This window comes from Myotis brandtii, unplaced genomic scaffold (assembly GCF_000412655.1).
Source record: "Myotis brandtii unplaced genomic scaffold, ASM41265v1 scaffold51, whole genome shotgun sequence".
NCBI lineage: Eukaryota > Metazoa > Chordata > Mammalia > Chiroptera > Vespertilionidae > Myotis > Myotis brandtii.
In genome coordinates, this window is record NW_005369442.1 from 1139253 (window position 1) to 1152442 (window position 13190).

The window sequence follows — 13190 nt, forward strand, 5'->3', positions numbered from 1 at the left end:
TCTCAAAGAACTGAAAATCTTTGAAGTCAGTAAGAATAATGAGAAGAGCAACCTACTTTAGCACTTGGCACAGAGAAGGAGCTCAGTAGTTCTGTGTTGAGTTACTGTTTCAGCTACTTTGCTGCTGTAGTTAAGCTTTGGTGCATTTGGACTTTGGTGCATTCGGACTTTGGTAATTCAACAGTTACCTGTCCTGGTCATTTATAGAAACCAAGGTATGAAATTCGTTGGAGGGTCATTGAATCAATCAGCCCTGATGGACACGAATATATTTATGTGGACCCGATGCAGCTGCCTTATGACTCGAGATGGGAGTTTCCAAGAGACGGACTAGTGCTGGGTAAGCTCCCACCGGGGTGACCTCCCAAGTCTCCCTTTTGATGTGTCCATAGCTTTGCTCTTTACAGGCCCATGAGGAGTGAGGGGTATGAGCTGTGCTTAATAACAGTGAGGCAATAGAAACTGACTTTCAGAAGTACTTTTTGTCTTAAAAATGAGTTGCTTTTTAAAAAAAAATCTCATTTTATAGCAAATTACGGTTAAAGGACATTAAAATATATATATATTTCAGAGAGGAAGGGAGAGGGAGAGAGAGATAGAAACACCAATGATGAGAGAGAATCATTGAGTGGCTGCCTCCTGCATTCTCCCTACTGGGGATTGAGCCCACAACCCAAGCATGTGCCCTTGATGTGAATGGAACCTGTGCCGACGCTCTATCCACTGAGACAAACTGTCTAGGGTTAAAAGAACATTTTATAAAATAAATGAATATGAGGAAATCTGCCAAAGATACCCATCAAAATGGTTTTTCTTTAGAAATGACACAAATTGCAAATTAGATGAGTTTCTGTGACTAAAAAGGAACAGATGAAAAATGAATGAGGACAACCACAAAATATATTTTGATCCATTACATTCTGAGGATGTATTAGATATTTCCTTAGAATATATATTTAGGGTATAGAATATAAAACTATAGGTACATTTTAAAGGAAAACATGTAAGAATAACCAAGCTAATTTATCACAGGCTTTTCAAATATTTTAATCTTGGGCTGAGACTAAATACAGTTAAGCTTTGGTGCATTCGGACTTTGGTAATTCACCAGTTACCCATCCTTTTTTCTAATTCACAATTTTGTGCTCTCACCCAGGAGGGTTGCACCCTCCCCTCTCCCATCTGTGTTTTTCCTTCCCTTGCAAATGTTATACTAATTTCCTTCCCTGTGGGTCTAAATACATGAAGCTCTAGTCCAGGGGATTTAAAAAAAATCGCATTCTGAATGAATGAAAACAGGACAAATAAATGAAAGTTAGACCTAGAGTTGTGTCACCAGGAATATTCCAATGTACTTTGGAGGATGTCAAAGGTAGTTTTAATTATCCACTTGTCTGATCTCAAAATACTGCAAGGTTAGGTCTTCTTAGAGAATTATTCAACTTGAAATCAAACTAGACATCCTAGCTCAGTGATGGCGAACCTATGACACACGTGAACTCATTTTTTTGGTTGATTTTTCTTTGTTAAATGGCATTTAAATATATAAAATAAACATCAAAAATATAAATCTTTGTTTTACTATGGTTGCAAATATCAAAAAATTTCTATATGTGACACGGCACCAGAGTTAAATTAGGGTTTTTCAAAATGCTGACACACCGAGCTCAAAAGGTTCGCTATCACTGTCCTAGCTACTCCCAATCCAAGCACTTTACCTGGTAACTAAGCCTTTTAAACTTATATTTCCCCTTGTTTTATAAAAAGGGACAAGGAGCTGAGGGAATTTAAAGAGTCATAACACAATAGGGTAGCAGCCGATACCGCTAATGTGCCAAGGGGCACTTCTGCATCTCTCTGCTCCCGTGGGTCCCCACGCTGCTGGTGGGCAGTGCTCTCCCGAGGTCTCCAGCAGCACAGACCCGCGGTCACAGGCAGTGTCGGCTGCTGGTGTCCTTCCAGAGCTGAGTCTTAACCAGGCTTGGCTCTATGTGCGGAGACCACCCACTCTGGGAAGCATCCCTTTTAGACTATGAGCTCTGTAAGAGTGGGGGTGACAGCTTTCATTTCTTTTTGTGTCTCCCAACGTGCAGCAAAGTGTTGGGCTCCCATGCAGGTTTACCTGTGCGGTTCCTGGTCCTCCTGACAAACAGGCAGCCAGGGGGACAGCCTATAGTTCACTTCGCCACTCACAGTAGTCAGGGGCATCTTTAATACTGAAGTATTTCCAGTGGGTAAGGACTTACTGATGCAAAAAAGATGCCTTAGTTTGCATGTGGAAAATAGAAGGGCAGAGAACCCAGGGGTTTGGGTAGGAGCCACAGAAAGCAAGTGCAATGGAGCCCACGGTCTCGCTCAGCACAGGAGCTGGTAGACAGAGTGCTCCCACCGGGGAGGGCTGCAGCCTCCTTTCTCCAGTCTGTGTTTTCCTTTCCCTTGCAAATGTTACTTGACAAAAGCAATTATACTAATTTCCTTCCCTGTGGGCTGAATTCTGGCCTTGACATGATGACTTGGAGGAATCATTATACTTACTCTGTGCAGGGAAAACACCACCCAGCTGTGCACCCACGGGCGCTGGCTGTGGTAAATAAAGCTGATGAGCCGCCTGACGTCTGCGTGTGTTAATGGTTCTGGTTGCCCACAGGTCGTATCCTGGGATCTGGTGCGTTTGGGAAGGTGGTTGAAGGAACTGCCTACGGATTAAGCCGGTCCCAACCGGTCATGAAAGTAGCAGTGAAGATGCTTAAACGTAAGTGTCCCTTCCTGGGGATTGTTTTGAACATGGAGATATTAAATAATCTGCTCCAAATCACAGAACGAGTAAATGCCAAATATAGGACTAGATCTTGGTTCTTGGATTGTAGGCTTTATGTGTATTTAGACTCTTTTGTCAGTTAGATTTATGTACATTGTTTTTGTTGTCCGTGTGTTGGAAAATCAAGAGTTGTTACTTTTAATGACTTCTTTTTACCCTAAAGCAGGGGTGGGGAATGTCCGGCTCGGCTCTCTGGCTGTATAAGGCCCGCAAAATCATTTGGTCTGACCCTGCCAAGGCATTAGGGCTGAGTTAACGAAATGTTTGATCAAATGTAGCGGCTAATTTTTAAGTTGATAATTTTGTATGGCCCGCAAATGATGTTTATAAATATCCAAATGGTCCTTGGCAGAAAAACGGTTCCCCACTCCTGCCCTAAAGACGGGGGATCAGATATTAGAATCTAGGCACTCTCTCTTCCTCTTTTAGACTCTTGGTCAACAAAGTAATATCCAAGCACAGGATGAGCCACATTTTTGGCTTTTTCAGGGAAGTAGGCTGCTCAGAACTGATAAGTGATGTTTTTCTTCAACAGCCACAGCCAGATCCAGTGAAAAACAAGCTCTCATGTCTGAACTGAAGATAATGACCCACCTGGGGCCGCATTTAAACATTGTCAACCTGCTGGGCGCCTGTACCAAGTCAGGTAGGCTTCCTGGCCTGGGAGGGCGGGTTTTCATAGAACACCGCTGACTGTGAAAGCTATCGAACCCAGCTTTCTAAGCCCACACTCTGTATCTCCAACCATGCCAGCGAATATCAATCCCTTAAATGGAGTGAAGTGGGTTCCACTGAATTGATGAAAGCTCATTGTTTTTGAGCAGCATCTCTTGCCAGTGCAAACATAGCCATTCATGGCTTATCTGTTCTTCATTTTCATACCCATCTCCTAACCATTTTTGGTCCTCACAGGCCCCATTTACATCATCACTGAATACTGCTTCTATGGGGATTTGGTCAACTACTTGCATAAGAATAGGGACAGCTTCCTGAGCCACCACCCAGAGAAGCCAAAGAAAGAGCTGGACATCTTTGGATTAAATCCTACCGATGAAAGCACACGGAGGTGAGTTGCTGTGAATCATTGTTTTAGGAGCCTCACCAATGGAGAGAACCCATGTCCTGACCGACTCCATGTCTGCAGGCTCTGTGCCAAGAAGTAGCAAGACTTAGAGCCCATCATCCCGTGATACAGTGCCGATAGATACAGGATATCTGCAGGTGTTTGGGATCACGATGTCATATGGGGAGCCTTGCTGATGGGTTTGAATGAAAGCAAGGAGTTGGAATTGGTCTGGGAGCCATTATCCTGTTTGTATGTGGTTCACTGAACACCTATCAAAGGCAGCACTGGCCAGGGATGCCTCAGGGCTCGCATTTTGAGAGACACTGAGGATTTCAAAGCATAAGATACTGGTCCTTGCTGAACCTGTGCCTATAAATCAAACCAATGACAGTGATCCCCCACTGCAGAAACCCACAAGTGGCTATAAAGATCTCTGTAGATATGAAGTTTTGTAACATCAGGAAGTACTGTGAGTTCACTTCATATTAAATTACTCGTTGGACACCAAATTGGTGCTAAATTTATTAAGTTACCCACCTATATAGGTTAAGTTTAAAAAATTTGGCTCTCAAAAGAAATTTCAATCGTTGTACTGTTGATATTTGGCTCTGTTGACTAATGAGTTTACCGACCACTGGCATAGGCTTATGACCTGTGGAGGGAAAAACAGAATAAAGACAGGCACACCTGAGTTGAGATAGTTTGTGTATTTGTGTGATTATGGATTAATGCTCCTGACCCCGCCTAGACTACCCCACGTGGAGGGTGCAGATGGGTTTGCTTTTACCCTCCCCTGCTGCTCCCATGCCCACCACACTGCCTTGCAGACTGCAGGCACCTGCACATCGATGACTGAATGTTGAATGTTCCACTCTCCAGGGCCTCTGGATAAGGTTTTTTTTTCTGTTTTGACAGTTACGTTGTTTTATCTTTTGAAAACAATGGTGACTACATGGACATGAAGCAAGCTGACACCACACAGTACGTCCCCATGCTGGAAAGGAAAGAGGTTTCTAAATACTCGGACATCCAGAGGTCGCTGTATGACCGCCCAGCCTCATACAAGAAGAAGTCTATGTTAGGTAAAAGTGTCTGTGCTGACTCTTTGGCGTTGTGCTCTTCCAGGGGTTTGATGTGATATTTAAACTACTCGGAAGAAGGTGAGCAGGCCTGGTAAGCAGAACTGCCAGGCCATGTGGTCCTTAAATGTAGGTCTGCACAGCCCAGCCTGTGACATTGAAAAGGAGGAAAAGAATAGACAGACCTAATGTAATGAATTTTCTAGACTTTAAATATAATCATTTAAAGACTGTTTATTCTGATATAATGATCTTTCTTGGTATTAACATGTCTCTCTCTCTCTCTCAACATAAGTATGGTGATATTGATCTTTTTTTTTTTCCAATGCCCTTATTTGGCAAAATTAAAAGCTAGCAATCTTATATTCGTTCCTAATATTATTTAAAAAATTTAATTATATAAGTCTCTGATATCCATGGGTTCAATAGCCCTTGCTTTTAGCTTTGCTAATCTCCCATTTGTGATAGAAACTGGAAAGTGGACAGTTTGAGGTTATATTTTTCTGACAAGGGCATTGGATAGTTCTGCTGAATGTTTGAAGGAAGATCTGTCTGTTTCAAAACAGATGGGCACGTGGCAGGGTTGAATTGATTTATAAACTCCAGGGAGCCTAGCCATGCCCAGACCAGATGGACCACCTCACATCTGCTGGGGTGGCCCCTCCAGGGTTCCAGTCTAATCACAGGCAGAGGAGGCTACGAGATGGGTCTGATGTTGACTTGTCCAGGGATCTTGTATTATTGAGTCTGAGCCCTCCCATTGGTCAATGCAAAAAAACACTGAGCTGCTATGGAAATTGTTTTGAAAACCACTAACATGCTCTGAATGCTTTCAGAGTTCTTAAGTGAAAGGTACAATCCATTACGACAAGAATGCGCTCATTTTGCAAAGCTCACTCAGTACACAATGATATTTTCCATTGCTGCAGTTCCAAGTTCCATTCATTCCCCCATTGCCAAATGGGTAAACTTCCAAGCCCTTTTTAAAGATGAGCCAGTGAGGGCTGTCGGAATCAGCGCTTCCTCTCCACTCCTGCATTGTTAAAAATAGTTTACATTGCTTCCCAGGCTGGACCTGGCTCCAGATGTCAGGGGAACCTGATTCATGCTCAGCCCGGGCCCTGTTGGCAGGCAGGCTGCTGCTTCCTGGCCTGCCCCTCGCTGGCTGGAAAAGCGTGAATGGCTGCAGCTACTCTTCACTTGCCTGAACGTTTTCAGAGAGAACTGAGAACTGTTGGCCTAGATTGCCTCCTTCCTCGAAAACCCTGGGACCGGTCCAGATGGGACTAACTGGGGAAAGTGGACAAGTTACAAAGGGAATTAAATGCAAAGTCACTGGCACTGATCTTTAAGATTGCTACCTCTAGCCTGACTGGTTGGATGTATTCACCAAATTAACCAAGTACTATGAAGGTGGCTTTAAAAAGAAAAAAGAAAAAAAGCAATTCCTAGAAGATATTTTTCAAAAGGCCCACATGTATATTCATCGTGGAAGATTTTAGTGTGTGTGTTTGTTTTATTGGTGGCTGAGGTGATTTGCTGAGGTTATAAAAAGTTTGGGAGGCAAACAACAAAATATGTGTGAGAACCTATTAGATTGGTTTTCTTATGGAGATATATATCTCAGATATAATATTTTTAACCAGATATGTGTTGCTGTTGATATATTTGTTTTTAAAGATAGAGCCTTTGCATAGTAATTATTTTTTGTTTTAAATCTACAGTTATATCATTTTAGTCATTAGCCTTAAATATGTAACATATATTTTAATCATGTCTGACTGTATTCATATCTTTAGTCTAGTCCTGTTAGTCAAGTTCCTAACAGATGTTCACTTCCACCGAAAAGCTCATTCCTAAATTCCAAGGTATTTTGTCTAGAATTTGCATAATTTAGATACCACCTGTAAGGTCTAGAAACTCTATAAGAAAATCCTTTTATGAGGATATAAAGGACAGCATAGGCAATATAGTCAACAATATTGTAATAACTGTGTATGGTGTCAGATGGGTACTGGAAATATCAGGGGGAACACTTTGTAAAGTACACGATTGTCTAACCACTATGCTGTACATCTGAAATGAATACAAAATAATATTAAATATAAACTGTGATTGAAATTTAAAAAAGAAAACAGAAGAAAAAGAAAATCATTTTGTATGTTCTTTGGACAAGCCCATGGGAGCAGCGGAGGGTGAAGTTTCGTGCCATCTGCCAGCACCAACACTCTCCATTCTTTTTCTGCAGACTCAGAAGTCAAAAACCTCCTTTCGGATGATAACTCGGAAGGCCTGACTTTGTTGGATTTATTGAGCTTCACCTATCAAGTTGCTCGAGGAATGGAGTTTTTGGCTTCAAAGAATGTAAGTGTGTTCACAGGACAGGGCTTTTTTGGACCCAGGCCGCAGATCTGAGTGAGGTGCGCAGGGAAGATAGGTCTTGGAGAGGCCAGTAGCAATGGCTGCTGCTCTCCTGTCTTCCCCAGAGCAGAGTGGGGAGCCCGACATCACCAGGTGTCTGCTTTTCTCCAGAGCTTTCTTGCTCTTGGGAGCGGTTGGGATGGGAGCCTGGAGGTGCGCTCTTTATGCCAGAACAGCCTCTCCGAGGTGCACCAGGCAGCTCCGCGCCACCCTGAAACGGCCAGTCTTGCAGGGGTGATGCTGTCTAGGGGCGGATGGGTTGACACCGACACCATTTCTTCTCTTTCTATGCAGTGTGTCCACCGGGACCTGGCCGCTCGCAACGTCCTCCTGGCACAAGGGAAAATCGTGAAGATCTGCGACTTTGGCCTGGCCAGAGACATCATGCATGACTCGAACTACGTATCGAAAGGCAGCGTAAGTGCTCTCCCCATCACCCCATTTGGCATGCTCACCCTCCCTCACTTGCATCTCTGAAATCAGGTGTTGCTTCCAGCCATTTGGGTGCCCATAATTTCAACATGGAGCCTACAAGTCCCATGCAGGGGCTCAGGGTTTGTATGAAAAGCACAGGCCCTGCAGCCGACGGCCTGGGTGTGAGCCCCCACTCCAGCACTTACTGGCATCTGGGGCAAGTTACTTGACTGTTCTGTGCCTCGGTTTCCCTGTCTGTAGCAGGGAAGTGACAATAATACCTACCTCCTGGGTTGCTGAGGGGGATTGAATCAGTGAATTCATGTAAAATGCTTAGGACAGTGCCTGGCACATACAAGCACCCAGTAAGTGTTAGTTATTAATGTGTACATTGTGCACACGTGTGTCCATGCATGCAGTTCTAAGGAGAGCATCTCGATCTTTTCTCAAATTTTCAAGTGGCATCTATGACTCCTAAACTGTTAAAACCATTTGGGGTGATATATCTTAGAGGCACAGTTTCCCTAAAGAGAGTCATTCTATCTTACACTTGAACCTTTCTGCCCATCCCATGCACCTCTAAGTGGATGGAGTAGCTGGGGACAGGTCTGCCACCTGTAGGTACAAATCCAAATCACCCCACCGCACTGGTTGTGAGGCTGCTCACGGGGCTGCTGCATCCACCTGGAGCACACAGCTCTGTCCAGGCTCTGCGTGTTATGTGCGCTCTGTGATCATGACCTGTAGCTTCAGGCCCCTTGACAGAAACCAGTGGACTTTGGTGGAGTCAAGGTCTGTTCAAGAAGGTTATGAGTCTGTTATCTCCCCGGTGATTTTAGAGGCTGAAGGATGCTAGTGTGGCTACTTGATACATCTGCCCAGTTTGGTATTTACACAGAAGGTTGGACAACCTCACAAAAGAGGCTGCAAAATTATCATTATGTCACTCTTTGTAGTGTTTCTTCAAGTTCAAAAATGTACTTGGCTCTCAGATCCCTGGGTCTGTTCTTAATTTTGTTCCTAGGAACACTTGAAAATAGGGGACAGGTCCATTCAGGGCTCACACTTTTGGTGTAAAAACTCAGGATTAAATATTTTTGGATGTTATTCTTTGGAAGACGTAAGAGGCAAAACTGACCGTCCATCATTCGTCAAATTTTTCTTGAGCGCCCACCAGGTGCCAGGGACTCTTCTGAGTGCCAGGAGTACAGCAGCGAATCGCACACAGAGGATGCTCATGTGGGCCAATGTTATTAGTGCAAGTTATTCTAAGCCCAATAGAAAGCAAAAATTCAGGATTAAATATTTTTGGATGTTATTCTTTGGAAGGACATAAGAGGCAAAACTGACCTCCCATCATTTGTCAAATTTTTATTGAGCGCCCACCAGGTTCCAGGGACTCTTCTGAGTGCCGGGAGTACAGCAGCGAATCGCACACACAGAGGACGCTCATGTGGGCCAATGTTATTAGTGCAAGTTATTCTAAGCCCAATAGAAAGAGAACCTTTTCCTATTTCTGCTGCTGTAGATATCGGTGCATACGCTGGGTTTAATATCCTTCCTCCTTCCCTGCAGACCTTCCTCCCTGTGAAGTGGATGGCTCCTGAGAGCATCTTCGACAACCTCTACACCACGCTGAGCGACGTCTGGTCTTACGGCATTCTGCTCTGGGAGATCTTTTCCCTTGGTATGTGCCTGACACCTCTATTTGTTTGGGCTGTTCTAGAACAACACTGGAGGGGAAACGCTGTGTTTCTCCAGGCTCTGGGATGTAATCACTGTTAAGACACCTGGTGTGAGTCAAGCGCACTGCAGCCAATTTAGATGGCACATTGTGCACGTGTGACGTCTGGTGTGTGCCCATGCAGGATGAGATGGTGGTCTTGGGAAGCTGTGCCCTCATCCCTGGCCTTTCCCCCTCCTCTTCTTTGGGCTACAGCAGAGTGACTTTCTCCCAGTGGGAATGCTCCTGATGACACCCACTCATCAGCTGCTTTTTCACTTTGGGCTTTGGGTTAAGTGGGTTCACCAGCGGAGAGTTGCCACTCCCTCACATCATGGTGCTAGATGCTCAGGTGGAAGGTGGTGTGGCAAGGAAAAGGGCGTGGCTCCCCTTCCTGGTCATCACTGTGGAGGAGAGAAACCTAGTTGCTTGGTCAGTCAGTCAGTCACCACCTGCTGAACAACACTGGTGCCCCTTGCTGCCAGGTGAGGGCTCTAAGCGAGGGATGATTCACCACCTTGACCTCCAGACAGTTCATCCAGGGAGCCAAGACTCACACACTTAGTGATAAACTGTTGGGTCCTGATTTAAAATCCTACGGGAAGTCCCGAGAAAGGAGCAAGGAGCCCTAGAGTGGTTTTGGAAGGCTTTAGAGAGGAGACTAAACTTGACGTGGCCTTGGCCATAAACATGTGAATGTTTCAGAACTTACTGTTACTCTGCTATGATAGCACTGGCCCCCTTTTTCTTAGTTCTCCCTCCTTGGATGCGATGCCACTGTGGATCATGCCAGTGTGTGTAGTCTGTTAAAAGCAGAGAATTATCTCAGTATTTCAAGGCCCAATTTTGACTTTTGCTTTCATTTTTTTGAACATTTCTGGTGAAAATGACTCATTGTGGCCTTCATGATTCTTTTGCTTTTCTATTTTGCTTTGTATGTATAGATCCAGTAGTCAGAACCATTGAAAAGCACTTTTGAGCTTTTTTTAAGAGACATAGAATTTTTGCCTAGGGGTTCTGGACTTGACCAACCTAGAAGTCTTGCTAAAATTTAAGATTTGGGCAGGGAGATAACACTTCATTTTCTTGGTAGAACCAGCACTTAACGGTGGGGAATCCCCAAATGTTTTCTAAAGCTGCTGTATCATCCCAACTGTTTCAAAAACATACCACACACTTGTTAATTCTGGTTGCTTTCTTTTTTGGCTTTCAGGTGGCACACCCTACCCTGGCATGATGGTGGATTCTACTTTCTACAATAAGATCAAGAGTGGGTACCGGATGGCCAAGCCTGACCACGCCACCAGTGAAATGTGAGCCTCTCCCCATCCCGTGGGCCTTGTGTTCATGCCCAGTGGGCCTGTGTGTGTGTGTGTGTGTGTGAGGGGGGAGAGGTACCTGCTGCTCCTCCCTATGCTCATGATGTGTTCTGTGCTCCTCCAGCTACGAGATCATGGTGAAGTGCTGGAACAGTGAGCCGGAGAAGAGACCCTCCTTTTACCACCTGAGAGAGATTGTGGAGAACCTGCTGCCTGGACAGTATAAAAAGGTTTGTCTGTGGGACGCCATGGATGCACCTAGAGGGTACTATGCTAAGTGAAATAAGTAAGACAGAGAAAGACAAATGGCGTATGTTTCACTTGTATGTGAAATTAAACAACAACAACAAAATAAACAAACAAAAACAGAAGTAAACTCATAGATTCAGAAAACATTTTGATGGTTGCCAGTTGAAGGACTGGGTAGAAAAGGGGGAAGGGATTAAGGTGTGCAAATTACCAGATATAAAAACAGTCACAGGGATGTAGAGTACAGGATAGGGAATATTGTAATAACTAGGTATGGTGTCACATGGGTGCTAGGCTTATTGGGGTGATCATTTTATAAGTTATATAAATGTCTAATCACTATGTTGCATACCTGAAGCTCATGTAACATTGTATATCAGCTGTAATTGAAAAAGAAAAAATTATTTAAAAATTGAAAGGTTTGTCTGGGCCCCTTAGGATGGGTGGAAAGGAATGAGCAAAGGGAAAAGACAAACGCTGGTAGTGAGTGAGCGAGCAGCACTGTTCCACACTGTTTTAAAGGAACATTTCAAAGGAGGAGAAAGATTATGTGATCCAGTGGCCGGGGTTTTATGGAGTGCTCCCCAGGGCCCTGGTTGCTATGGTGAATGAAAACCCTCCCCTTCCCACAGGGCTCCCCTTTCATCTTACCGGTGCAACACCTGTAAGCACTCTACTCTCCAGATGTTTGGGTATCTGAAGCTACTGTGCAGTTAGTCTCAGGGCATCCACAGCCATTACAGTGCTAATTTGAATGCACTGAAATCCATGCAAAATTGGCTTTTGCCAGCTGACTGGAAGGAAAAACCTCAGCTGTTATCTGTGGCTCCAGCTGGTTTTTGTGTGGAATAGGAAACATTGTTCAAAGGAACAAATGCAATTTCATGGAACCAAGCAGGTTATGTTAATGAGTGAAACAACTTTCTGCTGAGACGCTGAGAGGGAAACCCAGACACACATGTAAAATAAACTGGATTTCTTAGATTCAGATTAGTCACCATATCGACTTTCCATATTTTTTTGCTTCTTTCTTCTTCTCAAGGAGGGGCAGTGATAGGAGGCTGCATACTGACCTGGAAGTGAAATACTTTTGTCTATTGATATATTTCACTGCCCATGGCAAATCCCCTAAGTGAAGCACTGGGGAACCAGAGGGAATTCATTATAGGTCAAAGACGCTCCGGTTGGTAAAGATATGTTGGTGGAAATAGACTGGAACTAGTGTTGAAATAAGGATGTTTTTATATCTAAGTTCCTAAGTTTTGAGTTAGATTTCTTCAGTGATTAGGGGTGGCTTCAGCGATGGCGCTCCCTGTGGAAGTCTTTGTCACCTCTAATCAGGACCCATTCAAGCCATGGAGAGGGTATGGATGTGATGAGGCAGAGCGTCCATGCTAGTCCCAGAGAGGGGTGTTTGTGGGGACGGACACCGTCACAGCTATTCACTCAGACAAGGGGCTTTCAGACCTGCCGCAGGAGATTTCTGCCATTGGTGGCCCTTTATTTTCCCTTAAATTTTTTCAATTACAGTTGACATTCAGTATTATTTTATATTAGTTTCAGGTGTATATCATAGTGGTTAGACCAGTGGTCGGCAAACCGCGGCTGGCAAGCCACATGCGGCTCTTTGGCCCTGTGGCATGGCCACGAAGTTTCAATCGCACTGTACGTGCGCACCCGCACGTGGTATTTTGTGGAAGAGCCACACTCAAGGGGCCAGTTTGCCGACCACTGGGTTAGACATTTATATAATTTATGAGGTGATCCCTCCATAAGCCTAGTACCCACCTGGCATCATACATATTATTACACTGACTGTTTCCCCTATACTGTACTTCACATCCCCAGGACTATTTTGTAACTGCCAATTTGTACTTCACCTTTTGTTCTATCTATGAGTCTGTTTTGCTTGTTCATTTATTTGTTCTTTAGATTCCACATATAAGTGAAGTCATATGGCATTTGTCTTTTTCTGTTTGACTTATTTCACTTAACATAATACCCACTAGATTCACCCATGCTGTCACAAATGGAAAGATTTCATTTTTTTTTATAGCCAAGTAATATTCTCTCTCTCTCTCTCTCTCTCTTTCTCTCTCTC

At 44.1% G+C, this 13190-nt stretch overlaps 1 protein-coding gene across 3 annotated transcripts in view; it reads left to right on the top strand.

The window, feature by feature from the left end:
* The window catches only part of PDGFRA (platelet-derived growth factor receptor, alpha polypeptide), a 45390-nt gene that overhangs the window by 22524 nt on the left and 9676 nt on the right, over positions 1-13190 (top strand). For all 3 annotated transcript variants that reach the window (XM_014548492.1, XM_005877156.2, XM_014548493.1), the window contains exons 12-21: positions 208-340; positions 2648-2752; positions 3354-3464; positions 3731-3884; positions 4800-4966; positions 7212-7327; positions 7679-7801; positions 9374-9485; positions 10735-10834; positions 10965-11070. In XM_014548492.1, the coding sequence (XP_014403978.1) occupies positions 208-340; positions 2648-2752; positions 3354-3464; positions 3731-3884; positions 4800-4966; positions 7212-7327; positions 7679-7801; positions 9374-9485; positions 10735-10834; positions 10965-11070 (1227 nt within the window). The remainder of the gene's footprint in view (positions 1-207; positions 341-2647; positions 2753-3353; positions 3465-3730; positions 3885-4799; positions 4967-7211; positions 7328-7678; positions 7802-9373; positions 9486-10734; positions 10835-10964; positions 11071-13190) is intronic.